General features: G+C 51.7%; 1 protein-coding gene across 3 annotated transcripts in view; it reads left to right on the forward strand.

The window, feature by feature from the left end:
- The first annotated feature begins 25 nt into the window (after positions 1-25).
- Positions 26-23,726, forward strand: part of HAS3 (hyaluronan synthase 3) — a 35,144-nt gene continuing 11,443 nt past the window's right edge. The window contains exons 1-3 of one of the 3 annotated variants that reach the window (XM_032157759.2): positions 26-2,388; positions 18,275-18,380; positions 21,978-22,613. In XM_032157759.2, the coding sequence (XP_032013650.1) occupies positions 21,978-22,613 (636 nt within the window). In that variant the 5' untranslated portion in view covers positions 26-2,388; positions 18,275-18,380. Of the gene's footprint in view, positions 2,389-18,057; positions 18,381-21,977; positions 22,614-23,726 lie in introns of those variants that run through there. The other 2 variants (XM_032157758.2, XM_032157761.2) reach the window with 2 other exon arrangements.

Here is a 23,726-nt window from a genome sequence, read left to right on the forward strand (position 1 = left end):
TTTTTTTTTTTTTTTGAGACAGAGTTTTGCTCTGTTGCCCCGGCTGGAGTGCAATGGTGCCATCTTGGCTCACTGCAACATCCGCCTCCCGGGTTCAAGCAATTCTCCTGCCTCAGCCTCCCAAGTAGCTGGGATTACAGGCGTCTGCCACCATGCTCAACTATTTTTTTGTATTTTTAGTAGAGACAGGGTTTCGCCATGTTGGCCAGGCTAGTCTCCAACTCCTGACCTTGGCGGGCCTCCCAAAGTGCTGGGATTACAGGCATGAACTACTGCACCCGGCCCTTGCTTCATTTTTCACCCCTCTCCACCACTTCTTTGCTTTCCTATGGCTTTGCCTGCCCATCCACATGTAAGAATCAGTGTGCCAGGGACTGGGGTGTAGGAAAGCAAACCATAAGCAATGACAACAATTTATCGAGCACCTATTACGTACCAGATGCTGCACTGGGCCCTGAGAACACAACAGTGAACAAAACAGAACTCTTACCCTCGGGAAGAGCTTATGAGGCAGTGGAGGGAGACAAATAACAAATAAGATAAACAATGTCAAGTGGGGCCGGGCGCATTGGCTCACACCTGTAATCCCAGCACTTTGGGAGGCCGAGGCAGGCGGATCACCTGAGGTCAGGAGTTTGAGACCAGCCTGGCCAACATGGCAAACCCTGTCTCTACTAAAAATACAAAAATTAGCCAGGTGTGGTTGGGCGCACCTGTAATCCCAGCTACTCAGGAGGCTGAGGTGGGAGAATTGCTTAAACCCAGAAGGCAGAGGTTGCAGTGAGCCGAGATCGTGCCACTGTACTCTAGCCTGGATGACACAGCAAGACTCCATCTCAAAAAAAAAAAAAGAAAGAAAAGAAAAAAGAGTCAAGTGGTGAGAGATGCTATGGAGAAAATAGGAGGGAGGAGCGTGGGAACAGTAAGTTGAGATTTGTTGTTCAGAGGTAGCCTCGCTGAGAAGTTGCTATTTGAATAAGGATCAGGAGGTGAATTAATGAGCACTGAAATAATGGGGAAAGAGCGTTCCAGGTAATGGGAACAGCAAGTGCCAAGGCCCAGAGGTAAGAGCAGGTCTCAGGAGGGAGGGGTGCTGAAGTAAGAGGATTGCTTGTGTCCAGGAGTTTGAGGCAGCAGTGAGCTGTGACTGCACCTCTGCACTCCAGCCTGGGCGACAGAGTGAGAACCTGTCTCCAAAATGGAAAAAATAAAAGAAATGCATATAACCATACCTAGCCAGTTTTTTCCCCTCCATAAAAACGAAGCAGTGATTCCCCAGCCCTTTTCGTGCTACCCCAACTTGGCCTCGGTGGCTCTGTTGTTTTAGCTCCTCTTCTCTGGTAGCAGCAGTTTCTCCTCATTGGCTCAAAAGAGGAGAGCAAGCATGTTGATCTATGCTGGGTCCATCCACCTGTTTTGTCTCTTTGTCTGCGAGGGTGACTGAATGAAGCGCTGCCTGCCACCTGACTGTGCCTCTTGCCCAACCGTTTGCCGCATTGGAGGGCTGGCTACAACATGTGAAAGTGGATCAACTGATAAGTCAAGAGATGAGTCATCTGACCTGTGCAAAACCAGATAAGCTTCTGCAGTCTTTGCACAGAAATCTAAAATCTCGGCTGGAATTTCTGTGGCAAAGGGAGAGAGTCAGAAACCGGAGCTGTGAGAAGTGCCACATTTCCCTGACCATGAGGGGTCTTCTTCCCCAATACGCCCCTTCCCCCAGCAGCAGCTTTGACCTCAGAGGGCCTGGCTGTGTCCTCAGCAAGCTCTGCAGCCACAGACATGCTGCAGTCACATGCAGCAGCCACACTGCCGTGCGCAGCACCTCTGCCTGCCGTGCTCCACTCTGTTGGAACTGAATCACTGCTTGGGGGTTGGGAACCTGTGTTGCTCTTTACAATACCCGGTGCTGCCTCTTTCCTGCAGGCAGAGCTCAGGGCTGTGCTCAGCGCCCTCTGCACAGGCTGGCAAGGTGAGAGGGGAATGCAGACCCCACCTTCGGCCCTGGAAAGCTGAAACTTATCATTAGGGAGGTTATCCCCTGTTGTCCTCCCCAGTTCTTCACAAGGAGTCTGTAGCTCCACGCTACCAGGCCTCAGTTTTTGTGCCCCCCTCTCCAGAGTGCCCTCTGCGGTTCTTTGTAACACAGTGTTGCAAGATCAGTGTTTGCATTTCCTTTATTTTGGAAAGTCATTTTCCATCCATAAGCTTGTCTGATTCTCACAACAATCTTGAAGAACAGGGAGGCAGGCTCTTGACATCCTCCCTTGGTGGGATTTGGCTCCAAGTCTGCTGGGTTGCAGCCAGGAGCCTGTTGACTACATCGGAAGACCCTCCATGAAATGTTTTGAACATCTGTTGAATACAATGGAGCTTCTCCCCCACAAAGTGAGTACAGAAGTAAAAGCCTTTCAAGCAGAGTAGAGTTTGGGATGCAAACTCAGGTACTCACATATACACATGAACCCCAACATGTGGGGCCCACCAAGAAGGCATTTGCGCTTCCCTGACACATGGTCGGCGCTGCCTACAACCTCCCGCGTGCTGGCCCTCTGCCCTCCAGTCTGAGGAGCGGTATAGCCCGCAGGTACAATGCCTGGCTGCTGTGCGTATTTGTGTACATTTTCAGATGATATGTGATGTGACTTAGAACAAGTTTAATGTATATGTAGTTTGTAATATGTGCACTTGGCACTTTTTTTAGGGGGGGACAGTCTCTCTGTCGCCCAGGCTGGAGTGCAGTGGCACAATCACAGCTCACTGAAATCTCTGTTTCTCAGGCTCAGGTGATCCTCCCACCTCAGCCTCCTGAGTAGCTGGAACTACAGACGTGCACCACCACACTCAGCTAATTTTTTTTTTTTTAGACGGAGTCTTGCTCTGTTCAGGCTGGAGTGCAGTGGTGCAATCTCGGTTCACTGCAATCTCTGCCTCCCGGGTTCAAGCAATTCTCCTGCCTCAGCCTCCCGAGTAGCTGGGACTACAGGGGCATGCTTCCACTCCTGGCTAATTTTCGTATTTTTAAAAAAGTGGAGACAGGGTTTCGCCATGTTGCCCAGTCTGGTCTCAAACTCCTGGGCTCAAAATATCCACCTGCCTCGGCCTCCCAAAGTTCTGGGATTACAGGCGTGAACCACTGCGCCCAGCACGATACATATTAATTCCCTTGACCCTCACACTCTGAGATAGGTCTTACTATGACTACACATGGGAAAACTGAGGCACACAAGAGGCAAATTACTTGCCCAGATTACATGACCAGTAAGGAGTAGCCAAACCAGTATTTGGACCCAGGTAGTCTGGCTCCAAAGGCTGTGCTTTTTACGCTGTGCATTGCTGCTACCCAAGAGATACCATATTTCCAAAGAAAGGAAAATTCCCACGATCTCACCTCAACTCCTGCCCAAGATTAGCACTGACAACTGGTGCAAAATCCCTCTAGATCTTTATTTATTACCATATTTTATTACCCCAAATAGTGCCCCGCATCATTTTTTCTGAGTCATATACCTTGGAGACACTCATATCAGTACTCACAGATCTCTTCCTTTGTGATGATGGCATGGCTTCCATTGTTTGGGTAAACTGCAGCTTATGTATTTGTTTATTGATGGTTCCGTTGACTTGTTTCTAATTTCCAATGGTTTTTCAATGATTCTCAAACATAACTTTGCATACCGAAATGTTTCTATGCAATAGGTCTTAAGAGGTTGGAGTGCCAGATCAAAAGCATATAACCATTTCAAATGTTAGTACCAAATGTCCCCCCAAAAGTTTGTACCAATCTACATTCCCCCACCCTCAGCTGACTTTGTTTTAACACCCATGAAATGCAAGTTCAGTCTCAAAGCAGTGTTGATACCATTCTCTAAATAATTCAGGACTAGGAAATCTTCAGGGCTGGAGTTTTCTGTGTACCAAAACCACCAACAGGGACACGCTAATATGCTTTGCAAGTTACACCCACCAGCAGCCGTGTCCCAGGTGCAAATACTAATTAGTGGCTTATAATTACTAGTTAGTGGCTTATAAGTAGTCATCTGGGAGAGAAATCTTGAGCCCCTGCAGGTCTATTTAAAAGAGGTTTCTCATCTCTGAGACTCTTCCCTTAGTGTATAGGGTATGCCTTCTCATGGGGTTTGGAATGTCCCTAGAATAATGACTATATTTCCCACACCAGATTTAGGACATAAGGTCTGATGGCCCCTTAAAGTACTGGGTTCATCTGGAAAGCCCAGGTTGAATGGTTGTACCTCTGCATCACTGTATGTCAAGATCACAATTACAGTTAACACTCTAAAAAGCTTATTATGCCCTTCTCTGCACTTGACACATATTAATCCTGTTAGCCCTCAAACTGGGCCTGTGAGATGGGTCTTACTATGACCCTGTTCTACAGATAGGAAAACTGAGGCACACATGAGGCTAATTGCCTCAGATTACATAGCCGGTAAGAAGCAGCCAAATCAGTACTGGACCCAAGCAGTCTGGCTCCAAAGGCTGTGCTTTTTCCCACCGTGCTTGCTACTACCGATACATAGATACTGTATTTCCAAATTGTTAAAATCTGTTCTTAGTATAAGTGTGGATAAAGAAAGTGGTTCCCGGCCGGGCGCGGTGGCTCACACTTGTAATCCCAGCACTTTGGGAGGCCGAGGCGGGCGGATCACGAGGTCAGGAGATCGAGACCATGGTGAAACCCCGTCTCTACTAAAAATACAAAAAATTAGCCGGGCGTGGTGGCGGGCGCCTGTAGTCCCAGCTACTCGGAGAGGCTGAGGCAGGAGAATGGCGTGAACCCGGGAGGCGGAGGTTGCAGTGAGCCGAGATCACGCCACTGCACTCCAGCCTGGGTGACAGAGCGAGACTCCGTCTCAAAAAAAAAAAGAAAGAAAGTGGTTCCCACGTGGTGGTCACGCCTGTAATCCCAGCATTTTGGGAGGCCAAGGCAGGTGGATCTCTTGAGATCTGGAGTTCAAGACCAGCCTGGCCAACATAGTGAAACCCCATCTCTACTATAAATGTAAAAATTAGTGAGGTGTGGTGGTATGCACCAGTAGTCCCAGCTACTCGGGAGGCTGAGGCAGAAGAATCACTAGCCCAGGAGGCAGAGGTTGCAGTGAGCCAAGATCGTGCCACTGCACTCCAGCCTGGGTGACGGAGTGCAACTCCGTCTAAAAAAAAAAAAAAGTGATTCCCTGCTTGTTTAAATGGAACACCTGTGTCAACTTAAGCTTTAACCCAAATAGCCTCAAAAGAGTGTCCTAGTACATCAAAACCCAACCTCAAGCCAGGCACGGTGGTTTGTAATCCTAGCTACTCGGGAGGCCTTGGCAGAAGGATCATTTGAGCCCAGGAGTTTGAGGCCAGCCTGGGCAACATAGCAAAATAATCTCTGGGAAAACAACCACAGAAACAACCTCAGACACCAAAATTTGTTATACCTCTTGTGTTTGACCTTGTAGTTTGCCCAGAAGCTGGAAGGAGGTGTGTGAAAGCTCCGCAGCCCACCTGCTCCTGCACTTTGGCAGCTTTGGTAAATTGCTTATGGAAAGGCTTCATTTGTAGAGTGGCCAAGATAGTAAACATCTAAGACTGCCTTCCTGGGAACAGAGGAGGCAGAAAGCCATGTGGCAAATGTGCAACATAGAAAATGTAGCAAGTCTTCCCATGAATTCCAGAAATGTCTTCTTTGAAGGTTGTTGCTTTCCCATCCAGTTCCTATAAGCAGGGCTTCAATTTTCAGATATCATTCTCAGAATAACCTTGTATCATTTTTGTTTGTTTTTTGTTTTGTTTTTTGAGACGGGGTCTCTGTCACTTAGGCTGGAGCGCAGTGGTGCAATCTCAGCTCACCTACAATCTCCACCTCCCGAGTTCAAGCGATTCTCCTGCCTCAGCCTCCTGAGTAGCTGGGATTACAGGCGCATGCCACCACACACAGCTACTTTTTGTATTTTTTAGTAGAGATGAGGTTTCACCATGTTGGCCAGGCTGGTCTTGAACTTCCGACCTCAAGAGATCAGTCCACCTTGACCTCCCAAAGTACTGGGATTATAGGCATGAGCCACTGAGCCTAGCCTACAGTGTATTTTTTTTTTTTTTGAGACGGAGTTCCACTCTTGTTGTCCAGGCTGGAGTGCAATGGTGTGATCTCGGCTCACCGCAACCTCCACCTCCCGGGTTCAAGCAATTCTCCTGCCTCTGCCTCCGGAGTAGTTGGGATTATAGGCATGTGCCACCACACCCGGCTAATTTTGTATTTTTAATAGAGACGGGGTTTCTCCATGTTGGTCAAGCTGGTCTCAAACTCCCGACCTCAGGTGATCCGCCCACTTCAGCCTCTCAAAGTGCTAGGATTACAGGCATAAGCCACGGCGCCCAGCCTACAGTGTATCATTTTTAACAGTTATTCCTTGCAAGAAGCTCAAAGCATAAATACATTAATAGCTCTATTCCCATACCATTCCTTGAGAGAGGAAAAAGAAGCTGGGTTAATGGCCCTCTTTGAAGAAGGGAAAAATAAGGTCCAGAGAGGTCAATTATTGCAAATAAAAAGTCAATCAGTTGGCCAGCCCCTAACTCCAGCACGGAGCTGCAGGAGGCTGAGGGCAGGAGCTGTTGATTTCAGGAGAGAGTGGTTTGCAGAGCAGGTGTGGTGCCAGAGCACAGGAGCACCTCTTCTGGAGAACTAGGAAAGCTACTGGGCCTTTAAGTGGTTTATTAAATGATGTCAGATTTCATCTTTACTGTCTACCTTAAGAGCAGGAGCCAGCTCAGAAGAGCTACTGGGTGGGGTTTTTCTAATGTATTATCACACACACAGGTAGCCACCTGGTGCTGGGGAGAACAAAGCAGCCTGCTCTGCACTCCCAGAGTCTCTAGAGCCACCCCCACCACACACACACACCTTCATTGGACCACACACCACCTTCAAAACTTCAAAACTTGGCGACCATGTTAATCCTAGAGAAGGGCCAGCCTGAAAATAGGCTGTCTATGAAGAGAAGAGAATGGGAATGCTAATGTTTCAAAGACCTGAGGTTTTTGCTGTTCCGAGATTTCAAAGGACAGGTGCTAAGTTGTGGGTCTTTCTCTGTGGACAAAACCAGGGCGGTGTGAGAGACAGAGTAATGGGGACTCCATTCCCCAAAAGAGAGCAGCTCAGACCCCTCCTGAGTCTCTAGAGACTACCCTTCCCCATGTCTTTGGGTGGGGAAAGCCCCACAGTGCAGAAGTTCTGTCCTTTAGAAAACAAAGTGAATCCAAGTTGTTTTGACAGCTCTGTCCTCCTACAGACAAGGGCTGGCTGGGTTTCTCGCAGTTCTGGAAAAAGGCAGACAGCAACTTAGTGAACAAAACGGTTGTTGAAATCTAATTCCAGGTGTATTGGAGAGACCTGGGGACTCATCTCGTCCATGTGATCCTGTTCCTCTGTTTCTCCCCGGCTCTCCTTCCTAATTTCCAGCTCAAATCCACATCCTTCCTTTTTTTATTTTGTTCCTTCTGACTTGACAGCTCATTAGTCCATTGTTAACTTTTTTGTTTTTGTTTTTGAGACAGTGTCTCGCTCTGTCACCCAGGCTGGAGTGCAGTGACACAACCTCGGCTCACTGCAACCTATGCCTCCCAGGTTCAAGGGATTCTTGTGCCTCAGCCTCCCAAGTAGCTGGGATTACAAGTGCGCGTCACCACGCCTGGCTAATTTTTTTTGTATTTTTATTAGAGAGAGGGTTTCGCCATGTTGGCCAGGCTGGTCTCGAACTCCTGGCCTCAAGTGGTCCACCAGCCTCAGTCCCTCAAAGTGCTGGGATTACAGGCATGAGCCACTGCGCCCAGCCCATTGTTAAGTTTTTAAGGTCAGTAAATTAAACAGGTGCCAACACCGTGGCAGGCCTGGTGCTGGAAGAAAATGGACAGACACTCTTACGTGCTCTAGAGCTCACCGCCTGACTGGCTGGCTCTTGACTGGCCTCTCGGTGCCAGAAATGCATTTGTAAGTCTCAGCTGAGGAAAACCCTCAGGCTGTGTTCTCAACCCTGGATGGAGAATAGAATTGCCTGGGGAATTTTTTTTTTTTTTTTTTTTAATTCAAGCCTCGGGTCCACCCCCAGTGATTCTGATTAAATTGATGAGTTCCAGGCATTTGTGGTTTTTAAAAAGCTCTACAGGTTTTCAAAATCTACTGTGCAACACCCTGCCAGACATGGGAATCACTACATTGGCTTATCTGATGAGAAAAGAAAGTCGGGGAGTGGGGGTCCTAGCCAAAAAAAAAAATTAACTTCTGCAAGTAGGACATATTTTGGCAGGGGGTCCCCTCCAACAAAGGCACTGATAGGAATGGCCCCTACCCTCAGCTTTGCTCTAACTGCTTTTATAAAGGGTCTAACTTTGGACCTCCTGTGTGACAATGACTAATGATGTCTTTCATCAAGAAAGAAGACAAAGCAGAAGTGCCAGCACAATTAAAATTGTGGGGCCATGGCCAGGCGCGGTGGCTCACCCCTGTAATCCCAGCACTTTGGAGGCTGAGACAGGTGGATCACTTGAGGTCAGGAGTTTGAGACCAGCCTGACCAACATGGTGAAACCTCATCTCTACTAAAAATACAAAAAATTAGCCTGGCACAGTGGTGCGTGCCTGCAATCCCAGCTACTCAGGAGGCTGAGGCAAGAGAATCGCTTGAACCTAAGAGGCCGAGACTGCAGTGAGCAGAGATCACGCCACTGCACTCCAGCCTGGGCGACAGAATGAGACTCCGTCTCAAAGAAAAAAAAAGAATTGTGGGGACATGGCCGGGCATGGTGGCTCACACCTGTAATCCCAGCACTTTGGAGGTTGAGGCAGGTGGATCACTTGAGATCAGGAGTTTGAGACCAGTCTGGCTAATGTGGTGAAACCCTGTATCTACTAAAAATATTTTTTGAAAATTAGCCAGGTGTGGTGGTGCACACCTCTAGTCCCAGCTACTTGGCAGGCTGAGGCAGGAGAATTGCTTGAACCCGGGAGGCGGAGGTTGCCGTGAGCCAAGATCACACCATGCATTCCAGTCTGGATGACAGAGGGAGACTCTGTCTCAAAAAAAAAAAAAAAAAAAAAAAAAAAAAATTTTTTTTTTTTTGGAGACTGAGTCTCACTCTGTTACCCAAGTTAGAGTGAAGTGGCGCCATCTCGGCTCACTCCAACCTCCGCCTCCCAGGTTCAAGCAATTCTCCTGCCTCAGCCTCCCAAGTAACTGAGACTACAGGCGACTGCCACCATGCCCAGCTGATTTTTTGTATTTTTAGTAGAGACGGGGTTTTATCATGTTAGCCAGGATGGGCTCGATTTCCTGACCTCGTGATCTGCCCGCCTCAGCCTCCCAAAGTGCTGGGATTACAGATGTGAGCCACCACGCCCAGTCTAATCCCAACACTTTAGGATGCTGAAGTGGGAAGATTGCTTGATCCCAGGAGTTCGAGACCAGCCTGGGCAACATGGTGAAACCCCATCTCTACAAAAAATACAAAAATTAGCCGGGCACGGTGGCACGTGGTCCCAGCTATTCAGGAGGCTGAGGTGGGAGGATCCCTTGAGCCCGAGAAGTTGAGGCTGCAGTGAGCCGTGACTGCACCACTGCACTCCAGCCTGGGCAACAGAGCAAGATGGAGAAAAAAAAGAATTATGGTTGATGTTATAGTAACAAGAGCCAAACAAGCCGGGTGTGGTTGCTCACCCCTGTAATCCTAGCACTTTGGGAGGCCGAGGCAGATGGATCACAAGGTCAGGAGTTCAAGACCAGCCTGGCCAAGATGGTAAAACCCCGTCTCTACTAAAAATACAAAAATTAGCCAGGCATGGTGGTGGGTGCCTGTAATCCCAGCTACTCGGTAGGCTGAGGCAGAGAATTGCTTGAACCCAGGAGGGAGAGGCTGCACTGAGCCAAAATCAGGCCATTGCACTCCAGCCTGAGTGACAGAGCGAGACTCTGTCTCCAAAAAAAAAAAAAAGAGTCAAACAAATTCGGAACAAGCTTACCTTAAGTGTAGACAGGGATTGTGTTCCACTAGTCTGGGAAAGAGTATGCACTTGTGTGTCCATTTTGTGTCTGTCACATAACTGTACACGTGTGTGGTGCAGACACTTGCGTGGGAGTAGGCTTACAATGCGCACAGGAGAGAACCTCGCCCTGGGACTTCCCTGGGTGGGAGGACATTGCTGCTGACATCACCAGGCTTGGAAATCCTTTCTTCAGGGAAAAGCCTCCTTCTAGGGGAATCCTAGAGCCGTATTTAGCATGTGGCTCCCCCTCTTGCCCAGGACCACTGTGGTCCTCGATGAGGAGGTGAGTGTGGGCTGCCCCGGCTGGGGTGTGCCAGCCAAGCCACGTGCCTTTTTATAATTCCCTCAAAGGTGCCGGAAGAGCTGGCCTAGCTCTGCAGACTCCGCCTTTCCCTGCTAAATTCTCTCAAAGGAACAGTGGGAGGAATTTAAATAAAGGAAATCACTCCGGTTTTGGCTACCAGTGATCCTAAATCCTGGCCCTCCTACTTTATTTACTGCTTTCATCGTAAATTGAGGTTGTGAAACCTTTTTCACATGAATCCATATATGATAGAGACTGCACCCCACCCTGCCCCGGCTTATAAGGAAATCCTGTGGACTCAGAATTTATCTTCATTTTTTTTTTTTTTTTTTTACAACATGGGGTCTCTCTATATTGTCCAGGCTGGTCTCAAACTCCTGGACTCAGGCAATCCTCCCACTTCAGCCTCCTGAGTAGCTGGGACGACAGGCACATGGCACTGTGCCTGGCCTTAAATACCTTTTTATTACAAAATTGTTTTACTTATTAATAGAAATTTCAGAGAAAAAGAATCCGTTGTTCTACCACTTGATTTTAATATCAAACCTATTAATATATTATTAAACCTGATTTTTTTTTTTTTTTTTTTTTTAGTTTCACTCTTGTTGGCCAGACTGGGGTGCAGTGGCACAATCTCGGCTCATCACAACCTCCGCCTCCCAGGTTCAAGTGATTCTCCTGCCTCAGCCTCCCAAGTAGCTGGGATTACAGGCATGTGCCACCATGCCCAGCTAATTTTGTATTTTCAGTAGAGACAGGGTTTCTCCATGTTGGTCAGGCTGGTCTCGAATTCCTGACCTCAGGTGATCTGCCTGCCTCTGCCTCCCAAAGTGGGATTACAGGTGTGAGCCACTGTGCCCAGCCTAAACCTGATCTTAATGATCAAACCTGACCTTGATATTTGGGTGAACTTCTCACCTGCCTTTAATTCATATATATATATTTTTTAGATGGTGTCTTGCTCTGTCGCCAGGTTGGAGTGCAGTGGCACGATCTCGGCTCACTGCAACCTCTGCTCCCGGGCTCACTGCAACCTCTGCTCCCGGGTTCAAGCGATTCTACTGCCTCAGCCTCCCAGGTAGCTGGGACTACAGGTGCACACCACCACTCCCAGCTAATGTTTGTATTTTTAGTAGAGGTGGGGTTTCTTTTTTTTTTTTTTTTGAGACGGAGTCTTGCTCTGTCGCCCAGGCTGGAGTGCAGTGGCGCGATCTCGGCTCACTGCAAGCTCCGCCTCCTGGGTTCACGCCATTCTCCTGCCTCAGCCTCTCCAAGTAGCTGGGACTACAGGCGCCCGCCACCACGCCCGGCTAATTTTTTGTATTTTTAATAGAGACGGGGTTTCACCGTGGTCTCGATCTCCTGACCTCGTGATCCGCCCGCCTCGGCCTCCCAAAGTGCTGGGATTACAAGCGTGAGCCACCGCGCCCGGCCGAGAGGTGGGGTTTCACCATGTTGGCCAGGATGATCTCGATCTCCTGACCTCATGATCCACCCACCTCAGCCTCCCAAAGTGCTGGGATTACAGGCGTGAGCCACCACGCCCAGCCTAATTCATACAATTTTAAAGAAAACAACAGCGTAAATGCAGGTATGCATACATAACAATTGTGTCTCCTGTTCATTACTTAACACCGCATCATAGATGTCTGGAGTATTCCTCCATTGTCTTCATGAACATATTTTTTAGTAGCTGCACAATATTCCACCAAAAAGATAGATAAGTGTTGAAAATTGCCTTCTGGGTTTTTTTTTTCTACACTCACCTAGGGGAGGGAGAGAAAAGAAAGATGGCTGGGAAGAGCTTTTTCTCTTTAGGATTCTGAGAAAAGCATCTCCAGGTCTGATTTGATACTCGGTTATCAGTCTAGTGTGCCCCTCCTAATCCTGACCTTCAAGCCAGCATAAAAGAACCTGGCCCCTTAGCAGGGGCTGACCGCTTTGCCTGCAGCAGCGCAGAGGCCCCTTAATTTGAAATGAAATGATTCTTCCATCAAAGGAGAGAGAGACTGGAGTTAAAATCGAACCATTCTAACGGCAGCACAGGAAAGTCCTTAAGCCTGCTTCTTCAAACATAGCACCTGGAAATGGTCCTGATTACAGAGTGCTTGTCAGTAAGAGGGGAAAGTTATGAAAGAATAACTTTGTTTGGTAGTAGCTGCCTTGCTGTAGTCAAGGCACACACTTTCCACTTCGAATTATGTATTAACTAGCATTGCAGCTGAAGCCGCCTTGAAGAGAAAACCCTGTTTGGGCAGCTGGGGGAACATAACCTGCTGCTATTCAGGAGCCATTTTCAGTTGGCCCTCCTTAGCTTCAAGAGGTTTTCGTGGTGGTCAGCCCAGGGAAAGTGGATGGGGATGAAACTTGGAGGGTTGGAGGCAGCCTGGGTAGCTTGGCTGCCATCCTCCATTCTGTTTTGCTTTGCTGGAAGTGATGGGCTGGATGCCAGGGAGGAGCAGTGAAGCGTAAGGGCAGAGGGTGAGGGGGCAGCCTATAGAGCTCGGATGCCCCTCCTCCCGCCTCCCCTGCTCAAGCCACTCACTAGGAGACAGCGGAGCAGTACCGTGGGACGATGAAGGAGCACCTGGGTCCTGGCAGGGTTGCTCTGCAGCTTCCGGCACTGGCGATGACAGAGAAGTTACGGGTACAGGATATTTGAGCATTTTGTGAGTTTGGATTTGAAATTTCATTGAAAGGTGAAATCTTTGTGGAATTGCCAGCTTCAGTTACCTCCAACCTGACAAAGCTTTGAGAAAGGCCCCTTGAACTCTCCGCACTGTCAAGTACTTTTCTCTTGGTTATGCCTCCAGTGTTGGAGGATTATTCCTGGTGTGCAAGGCACTCGTTTAGTATTATTCCTTGTCACTGCCTGCGCTCACCTCCACCTCCAGAAGGCAGCACCCACACTTCTCATTCGCGGCTTCTCCTCAGCCTTTTATTGTTCCATCTGCCTCCTAACAGATCTCCCATACCCCATTCCTAGTCCTTACCCCAAAATGCTGCCAGCCCAACCTTCCCCAAACAGTACTTGCAGTCTACTCCTATCTTGCTCAGACATGTTCGGTAATTCTCCATAACCTACTGGATACAATTCAAACTCCTTATTTGGTCACTCCAGGTCCTCCGCTCCAGCCCTAGCATCCTCCTCCTACAGCAGCTAGAGGGTAACAGGCACTTCCTACACAGCAGGTCCTGCTGAAAGCTCCTTTATTTTTATTTTTATTTTTATTTCTTATTTTGAGGCAAAGTCTTACTCTGTCACCCAGGCTGGAGTGCAGTGGTACCGTCTCGGCTCACTGCAACCTCCGCCTCCTGGGTTCAAGGGATTCTCGTGCCTTAGCCTCTTGAGTAGCTGGGATTACAGGCATGTGCCACCACGCTTGGCTAATTTTTGTATTTCTAGTAGAGATGGGTTTCACCGTGTTGGTCAGGCTGGTGGAACTTTAGCGTAGATTTCTTCTTCCACCCTGACCTCTCTTGGCTGTCCTCTAAACACACGTCCCCCATTCCTACACCTGGCCTTGTACTTAAGCTATCCTTCCTACCTAAAATGTTCTTCCCTTTCTACACAGCAGCTCAGGTTCCCCATGAAACTCTGCCCAGCCCATTCCAGCTCACAGAGACCTTTCCTGAAATCCTCAAACTTTTCACGTTGGATTCTCTCATCAATATTTAATTATAAACTGCCTTGTACAGTTTATACTTGTACTCTTTTTTTTTTTTTTTTTTGAGATGGAGTCTCGCCCTGTCGCCCAGGCTGGGGTGCAGTGGCGCAGTCTCAGCTCACTGCAACCTCCGCCTCCCGGGTTCAAATGACTCTCCTGCCTCAGCCTCCCAAGTAGCTGGGATTACAGGCGCACGCTGCCACACCCGGCTAATTTTTTGTATCTTTAGTGGAGATGGGGTTTCACCATGTTGGCCAGGCTGGTCTTAAACTCCTGACCTCGTGATCCACCTGCCTCGGCCTCCCAAAGTGTTGGAATTACAGGCGTGAGCCACTGCGCCCGGCCTATACTTGTACTCTCAAGCACATTTGTCCTCAAAATGGGTAACGTTCTAGACGGCAGGGACCAGCCCGAGATCTCCAGGTGCCAAAGCACTGTTCTCTACTCAGAGCAGGGCTTCAGCATTTGTTAAATGAGTGTTGTAAGTGCAGCATGAATCTTCTACTACTGAGCCAAATAGGAAGGCTTATCCTCTGGAACCTGTGGAAAAGCCAATTCAGCAACATCTGAATTCATGTTTTTAAGTGATTGGGTGTGGAATTAGCCCTATTTCTAAATCCCCAGTGGTAAGCAGAGATAAACTCGAGCTTGATTGTAGCAGCCCCTTAAAGAAACCCCTCCCCACCTCCCCATGAAGGGATGAATGCAAATAGGACACCACAAACTGGATGCTAATTACAGGAAAATCCTCCCTGGCATAGACTGCCATAAAGGTAAAGACTCTCTTATCTGCCTGATAACACCAGGTCCCTGGCCCTGCAGTTCAGAAAAAGAGTGCTCCCTAGGGCAGGCCATTTAGGGGGCAAAGCCAATTAATTGGTACGGGCAAGGTGTTTGTTGTCCTCATGAGGTTCTATCTGGACCCACTGTTGGTTTAGGAGGTTTTAATGGACTCGTGAGGTTGTGCTGAACCAGCCCCACCACCTGAAAAACTCCGTGGAGCTGGCGGTTTGAGCAGGGCAATAAGCCTTGGGACACAGTTGGAGTCTAAGAAACTAACTAGGCATGAGATGATCCTGGCCCAGCCCCAGGGAGACAAACTTGCACCCAGAGAAATCATGTTGCTGCTGAGTGAGGACAGAAGGGATCCTTCCAAACTGGCTTCTCCATTCCTTGGGCTTCTAAACAGGTCACTTACAAGTAGCCAGTTGGCTGGATATGACTCAGACACATTATGTCTGGCCTGCGGAGTGTGTGTGTGTGTTTCCTTCAACATTTGAATTACCAATGCTTAAAAAAATTAGGAGATTTCACATACAAAATCTGGATTTCTGGCTTCTCTTGACAACAGAGCACCTGGCCACATGAGGCCCTCCCTCCACAGGGAGATGAGCCTCTAAATGGAGTGTTTGCTCTCCACCAGGCTGATGCACTCATTTTTGCCCTTGCCAAGCCCCTGCTTATTTTCTCTGATGTTGCAGATTGCAAATCTGGGAAGGAGGAAGGATCAGAGATATCCTCGTCTGCAGCAACTCCAGGGGTCTGTCATACCTCTGGGTGTGCAGGAGGTAGCCCAGGGCTCCGGGGTTCATAATGCAACAGAGACAAGACATTTTTCTTTCTTTCCTTCCTTCCTTCCTTCCTTCCTTTTCTTTCTTTTCCTTTTCTTTCTTCTTTTTCTTTCTTTCTTTCCTTCTTTCTCTCTCTCCCTTTCTCTTTCTTTCTTTTGAGATGGAGTTTCCCTCTTGTTGCCTAGGCTGGAGTGCAGTGGCACGATCTCAGCTCACTGCAACCTCTGCTTCCTGGGTTCAAGTGATTCTCCTGCCTCAGCCTCCTGGGTAGCTGGGATTACAGGCGCCCGCCACCACACCCCGATAATTTTTTGTATTTTTAGTAGAGATGGGGTTTCACCATGTTGGCCAGGCTGGTCTCGAACTCTTGAACTCAGGTGATCCACCCGCCTCAGCCTCCCAAAGTGCTGGGATTACAGGTGTGAGCCACCACACCCGGCCAGGCAGTTTTCTTTTATTCAAACACTGATCCTTGAACTTGCTGTCACTGAGTGCTCTAGAGGGATGGCCATGTAGAACCCGTGGCATGGGCAAAGGATGCTGCTCTCTGGTTAACTAACACTTACTGAGCACTTACCTTCAGTCAATCTCTTCAAACTTCCTATCAGTCCACCTAGCAATCCCATCTCTGGGATGAAGACACTAGGCCTTACTGGCAGACTCTAGAGCCCTCCCCTCCACCAACCTAAGGCTTCTTCTCCATCTTTGTGTAAGTAGGAATGGCTCTGGTAGGGCCCCTCAGGCCATCTGAAGTTCAAAACACATTGGCAGCTGGGCTGGATAGCATGCCCATAGGACTAGCTCCTAGGGAGGCTGAGGCAGAAGGGCTGCTGGAGTCCAGGAATTTGTTTTTGAGACAGGGTCTTGTTCTGTCACCCAGGCTGGAGTGTAGTGGTTTGATCATAGCTCACTGCTGCCTTGACCTCCTGGGCTCAAGCAATTCTCCTGCCTCAGCCTCCCGAGTAGCTGGGACTACAGGTGCACTCCATCATGCCTGGCTAATGTTTTTTTTTTTCTTTTCTTTTCCTTTTTTTTTTTGAGATGGAGTCTCTCTCTGTTGCCCAGGCTGGAGTGCAGTGGCACAATCTTGGCCCACTGCAACCTCCGTCTCCTGGGTTTAAGCGATTCTTCTGCCTCAACCTTCCCAGTGGCTGGGACTACAGGCACGTGCCACCATGCCTGGCTAATTTTTGTATTTTTTAGTAGAGATAGGGTTTCACCATATTAGCCAGGCTGGTCTCTAACTTCTGACCTCGTGATCCGCCCACCTCAGCCTCCCAGAGTGTTGGGATTACAGGTGTGAGCCTGCACCCGGCCCTGGCTAATTTTTTAATTTTAATTTTTGTAGAGATGGGGGAAGTCTCGCTTTGTTGCCCAGGCTGGTCTTGAACTCCTGGCCTCAAGCGATCCTCCATCTTCAGCCTCCCAAAGTGCTGGGACTACAGGTGTGAGCCACTGTGCCTGGCCAATAATGTAAGATGGGATTGTGTGGAGTAGGTGTGCCTGGGTCTTTGCTTGCCTGCGGGGACTGAGGTGTGAGCTCTGTGGCCCAGACTGAGCAATGGTGGGCAGGCAAGTCCCTGAGCCCCTAAAACTTCTGAGAGGAGAAGTTTATAGACTGCAGCTCAAGTGCCTATAAATTTGTTGCAGCTTGGGAAGAAGTGATAGAAATTATATCAGGTGTATTTGGAAAACAGGTAAACTGGTTTTTGTTTTTGTTTTTTTTGAGACGGAGTCTCGCTCTGCTGCCCAAGCTGGAGTGCAGTGGTGCGATTTCAGCTCACTGCAACCTCCACCTCCGGGGTCCAAGCGATTCTCCTGCCTCAGCCTCCCGAGTAGCCGGGATTACGGGTATGGTGCCAGTAATGCCGAAAGTGCTGAGATTACAGGCCTGAGCAACGGCGCCCGGCCACTCATTTTTAAAAAACTAGTTATTAATTATAATTTCTCTTCAAGTTTTTTTTTTTCTTTTTTTTTTTGAGATGGAGTCTTGCTCTGTCGCCCAGGCTGGAGTGCAGTGGCGCAATCTCGGCTCACTGCAAGCTCTGCCTCCTGGGTTCAGGCCATTCTCCTGCCTCAGCCTCCCGAGTAGCTGGGACTACGGGCGCCCGCCACCACGCCCGGCTCATTTTTTGTACTTTTAGTAGAAACGGGGTTTCACCGTGTTAGCCAGGATGGTCTCGATCTCCTGACCTCGTGATCCGCCCGCCTCGGCCTCCCAAAGTGCTAGGATTAGAGGCGTGAGCCACCGCGCCCGGCCTCAAGTTTTCCTGAGATGTAAAAACTCAGCGCCTTCTGCTGGTTCTAAACTTCTGTCTCTGGTAACAACTCTCCCCCCTCCTCGATCTCACCCCACCCCAGTGCACCCCAACTCACTTCATCTCACTTTACTCGAGTCTAGCACCATCTTTTAGGGACCTTAAAACTACTGGCGATAAGGTCAGTTGGGAATTTAGGAGGTCATGGATGTCGGAAATAAAGGTGTGAAAAAGAAGAGGAGGAATTGTTTTGGCTTTAAGACACCGGAACCTCCAAGGTTCCTACAAAACCATTTGCAGCTTTTGCAAACCTCCTTAAAGTCATCAGCGCCCCACTGCGGAATTCAAAGCTAAGCTGTCACAATTGTTAACACCTTCTTTGACCAGCCTTTTTACATTTGACAATTCTCTGCGCTTCTTTCTTGCCAGCAGGAAGGTTTTGCTGCCTTGGCTTTAGGGAGCCCCCTAGACAGCGAACTGCCCCTTTGCGTGCAGAAGTCGGGGAAGAGTGCTCTCAGCTCGCCTTCCTTGCAAGGTGAGTAGGTTTTGCGGGTTAGAGAGCGGGGCGTGGGGGCGGGGAGGGAGCGTAACAATTTTGGAAGTCCCTGCGTGGTATCTGGAAAGTTAACGACGCTTCAGGTTCTAGGTTGAGCCCAGTGACCGTCTCGCCTTGTCAGCTGGTCCCAGGGCGATTGCGGAGCCGCGCGGCCTTCGGCCCCACTCAGGGGACCCAGCTTCGGAGAGGGCGCAGGGGCTGCGAGTCTTGCGAGCCGGAGCCGTGTCCACCCGAGACTAGGCGTCCCCGCCGAGCGCCGGCTCATGGCGCTCCCTGGGACCGCGCGGGGTCGGGGGTGCGCCCTCGGGGGCCCTCCCACTCTGGTCAACTTTCCCGGCCCCAGGGCCGGGGGAGGCGCCTCTCCTGGCGGGCACGCGCCGGGTACTTAAGGGCGGCTCGGCTGGGCAGGCAGCAGTCGGAGCGCGCGGCGGCGCGGAGCGGAGCGGGAGGAGGGGCATGGAGCCGCCACGGGCCTGCTGAGCTCCGGAGCGCGGCAGCCGGCGGCACGGTGAGCGCGGGCCGGCCGGCACACAGGAGGGGCGGGCCGCGCGGGGCTGCGCCGAGGCCGGGGCGCGCCGGGCGGCAGGGGTGCCTCTCCCCGAGACCCCTGCACCCGGCTAGCTCCCAGCCCTGCGGGCGCCGCGTCCGGCGCGGGGAGGCGGGTTGGGGGCGGCGGCAGCCCCGGGCTTCCCGGCGGCCGTTCCCGCAGCCCCCTCCCCACTGACCCCTCCTCCCTTTCTTCCTGCATCCTCTCCTCATCCAGCCTCGCCTCCCTCCTCCCCGGCGGCTCCTGTTTTGTGAATGAATTAGGAGGCGGACGCCGGTGCGGGGTTCCCAGCTGGTTGGGGTACCCCTCCCCCGCACCTCCTACGACCTGCCGGGGGTTCGCACCTGTCCGGGCACCAAGGTACCAGGCGCCCACGTTCCTGCGGGTTGGCCGGGCCGCGCGGCAGCACGTGTCCGGGGGACTGGGCTCCCCTCCCCTGGCCGGCCTGGAGGGGCCCGGAGGGCGGCCGGGCACAAGAGGAGGAGCCCCGCTGGGCGCACAAGTTTCCATGCCGCCGCGTGTGGCCCTGCCGCGGGGCGCACCTGTCAGCGGGAGAGACGCTGCACACCAGCAGCCCCTCAAAGTTTCGGAGGCTGGATGGAGAAGCGTGCGTCCTTGACTGGGGGTTCTCCTTCCGTAGCCCTGGGAGCCGGACTTGAGAGCGCCCCCAACCTTGTGCCCTTGAAAGCCGAATGCGCGTTAGTTTGCCTGGGCTGGGCTCCCGTGGATGAGTGAAGGGCATGAGGAGGAGGCGGTCCAGGCTGTAGGATCACCCCACAGCCTCTGCCGGTTTGGGGTGACACAGCCCCCCGCCCCAGGTCTGGGCAGGAGAACTTCGACCACAGCCTGCACCAGCGCCTGATTGCACGTGGGGTATCTGGTTGAGGAACATTTTGGGGGCCTCTATTTGGGGGTGGGGGTAGTAACCTGGGTAATGCCTCTAATTCCTGCGGGGGAGGGGTCCCGCCCAGGGAAGGAGAGGGCCAGCGACACCGGGGATGCGCCTTTGTCTACAGGCACACTTTGCCAAGGTAGCTGGGGTTCCGGGAAGAGCAGGGCCTGGTCCGACTAGGATTCCTTGGGTTTTCCGTTCCTTCCCGGTTGGGTCGTGGGAAACCGGCACGTGGGTGTGGCCGGCGCCGCCTTTGCCAAGAGGCGAGGCGAGTGCGTTCGCGGCTGCTTTGACCTGGTGGGCGCCGCCTCCGGCACTGCACCGAGGCGGGGCGCCAGCGCCCAGGTTGCCGGGCTGGCCTTGGCGCCCCCTTCCCCTACCCAGAGCGCAGGCAGGCAGGGGGGTCCCGCCGCACCCCTTCAGCATGTAAGCTCCGGAGGGGAATGGGGGCGCTCCTGGGCTGCGGATGCAGGCCTGGGGACTCCTGGGCCGCAGGCGCGAGCAGTAGGGTGGGAACAGGGAGGACTGGGAGTCCTGTGAAGGAAGCACACGGCGGGTTCCCCGGGACGGTGGGGCAGAGCGCCCGGAGGCCGCGCTTCCCGGAGAGGCTAGACTGCCAGCAGCTCTTTCCTGGCCAACGCTGCTGGAGGGCTGCTAGTGCCGGAGTCTCAGGTGGATTTAGGCAGTGACTGCGTGTTCTTCGCCCCTTCTATGTGAGAGGCGTCCCGACAGGAAAGTGTGTTTGTTTTGGGGGCTCCGTTTCCTGAGACCTAGAGTTGGAGAAAGCTTGAAAGTGAGGCATCATTGTCTGTAGACCTCAGTGAACATGGGGTTCTCTAGATCAGGCAGGTGGCAGAGAGAAGATAATGTGGGTCAGAATGGGAAGGCCGGCAGCCATCCTTGTCACCTCTTCTTTCCCCTCCCTCACATCCCCCTCCCCACCTGCTCTGGAGGAAACCACAGTCAGCCTCACCACTAGGGTAGCTCTTCGGGGCCGGAAGTGTTTCCGTTTATAGGGAAATGACTTACCTGAGACATGAGGCAGGAATCCATTAGAACTCTCATTGTGCTATGGGGAGACCAAGTCTCAGAGAACGGGGGCAAGGTCAGGCAGCCAGGAGGCAGAAGTGCTGTCTTAAACCCAAGTCTCTAGTGCCAAGTCCTGGGCTCTTCTTATAAAATACAGCTGTTTCCAACAGGGCAGATGTTAGGAGCCCTGACTTAGTTGCAAATGGAAACCGGGCATTGTTTCCAGGAGTGGCTGGGCAGGGGGACACGCACAGAGACGCATGCTGCACGGGCACTAGGACCAAGCAGATGGGATGCCCAGGCAGCCACCATGGAGGCTGCTGCAGTGGTGGCTGCAGTTCCCTGTGCGCTCTTCAGCCCTGGGCTCTAGGAGGCTGTCCACTCCCCAGCTTGCATTTCCTGGTCTGACTCTCCCTCTGCTTTCCCTTTCTTTCCTGCCTCTCAAGTAAAAGGTGAGAAAGTGGAGGACACAGGGAAAGTTTCTCTGACTAATAACTGTCTTGAGAAAGGGAAGCTGCTGCTTTTTCCCAATGCCCCTTTGTTTGCTGTTTCTTTTGCTCCTGCACTTTCTTCTTGGGTCTTATTGGTGGCTGCGCTTTACTGGTGAATATCCCCTACAGGAGTGGGTGCAGGGTAGGTGGAAGCTCTTAGGCCACTGGCTGCCTCCCTTGGCCCTCAGGTGCCCAGAACTGCCTCAGGCTCACCCCCTTGAAGCTTACCTCTTCAGCGCTTTGGGCCAGGTAGAGCCCAGTTCTGCCACCCACCAGCCAGGTGTCACGTGACCCTCTGGGCCTTGCCTTGTCTACCCCAGTGCTACACTAAGGGCTTTGTGTATGTCGCCCATTTAACCCTCAAAGATGCCTTGAGGTTAGTCCTGCAACCCACATTTTACAGATGACGTGACTAAGGGGGCACAGACATCAAGTGGCAGAGCTGGGATCTGAACCCCAGTAGTCTGGCTTCTGAGTCTACCAAGTCTTATGCTCAGTAAGCAGTAACGGTTTTGATTAGTGGGTCATGTCCACTAGTAACAGAGAACACCCATGCTCCCACGGACTGGAAATGCTGCCTCCTGCCTGACCCTCCATCTCCTGCCTTCTCCCACCAGATGCCGGTGCAGCTGACGACAGCCCTGCGTGTGGTAGGCACCAGCCTGTTTGCCCTGGCAGTGCTGGGTGGCATCCTCGCAGCCTATGTGACGGGCTACCAGTTCATCCACACAGAAAAGCACTACCTGTCCTTCGGCCTGTATGGCGCCATCCTGGGCCTGCACCTGCTCATTCAGAGCCTGTTTGCCTTCCTGGAGCACCGGCGCATGCGGCGTGCCGGCCAAGCCCTGAAGCTGCCCTCCCCGCGGCGGGGCTCGGTGGCACTGTGCATTGCCGCATACCAGGAGGACCCTGACTACTTGCGCAAGTGCCTGCGCTCGGCCCAGCGCATCTCCTTCCCTGACCTCAAGGTGGTCATGGTGGTGGATGGCAACCGCCAGGAGGACGCCTACATGCTGGACATCTTCCATGAGGTGCTGGGTGGCACCGAGCAGGCCGGCTTCTTTGTGTGGCGCAGCAACTTCCATGAGGCAGGCGAGGGTGAGACGGAGGCCAGCCTGCGGGAGGGCATGGACCGTGTGCGGGACGTGGTGCGGGCCAGCACCTTCTCGTGCATCATGCAGAAGTGGGGAGGCAAGCGCGAGGTCATGTACACGGCCTTCAAGGCCCTCGGCGATTCGGTGGACTACATCCAGGTAAGGGCACCTCCCTAGGAGCGTGTGTACACGGGGACGAGTCTGGACAGCCTGGCAAACTCTCCGCCAAGAATCTGAGGTCTGGTCTAGGTCCCTTGGGTTGTGCACACACCTCTGCACTTAAGAAGGCAATAAGGTGGCCAGGCGCGGTGGCTCACGCCTGTAATCCCAACACTTTGGGAGGCCGAGGCGGGCAGATCACAAGGTCAGGAGATCAAGAGCATCCTGGCTAACATGGTGAAAACCCATCTCTACTAAAAATACAAAAAATTAGCCAGGCGTTGTGGCGGGCGTCTATAGTCCCAGCTACTCGGGAGGCTGAGGCAGGAGAATGGCTCCTGGGGAATAAGGAGTGAGCCACCACACCTGGCCTTATTATTATTTTTTAAAGACAAAGGGTCTCACTATGTTGCCCAGGCTGGAGTGCAATGGCTATTTAAAGGCATGATCAATATGCACTATAGCCTCGAACTCCTGGCCTTGGGCAGTCCTCCCACCTCATCCTCCCTAGTAGCCGCAATTACAGGCACATACGCCACTGCATCCAGCTCCATGTTAGCCCTTTTAATCCTCTTAACACTCCCAAGGAGAAGTACTATTATCTCCACTCACAGAAGGTGAAAGCAAAGCACAGAGAAGCTAAGTAACTTGCCTAATGTCCCACTGCTAGTACGGTGCAGAGCCGGGATTTGCGCCCAGGCCGTCTCAAGTCTTCTCTTACCTGTGATGCAGCACTGCCTCAGCAATGGCAATGTGGGGCTGAACCTCTTCATAAGAAAGCGTGGCGAAGTGCAAAAGAAACCATCCTCAAAATCACTCAAAATATTCTAGTTATGAGCCGGGCGCGGTGGCTCACGCCTGTAATCCCAGCACTTTGGGAGGCTGAGGTGGGCGGATCACGAGGTCAGGAGGTCGAGACCATCCTGGCTAACACGGTGAAACCCCGTCACTACTAAAAAATACAAAAAATTAGCCGGGCGTGGTGGCGGGCGCCTGTAGTCCCAGCTGCTCGGGAGGCTGAGGCAGGAGAATGGCATGAACCTGGGAGGCGGAGCTTGCAGTGAGCCGAGATCGCGCCACTGCAGTCCAGCCTGGGCGACAGAGCAAGACTCC

This window comes from Hylobates moloch, unplaced genomic scaffold (genome assembly GCF_009828535.3).
Source record: "Hylobates moloch isolate HMO894 unplaced genomic scaffold, HMol_V3 SCAFFOLD_6, whole genome shotgun sequence".
In the NCBI taxonomy this organism is placed as follows: Eukaryota; Metazoa; Chordata; class Mammalia; order Primates; family Hylobatidae; genus Hylobates; species Hylobates moloch.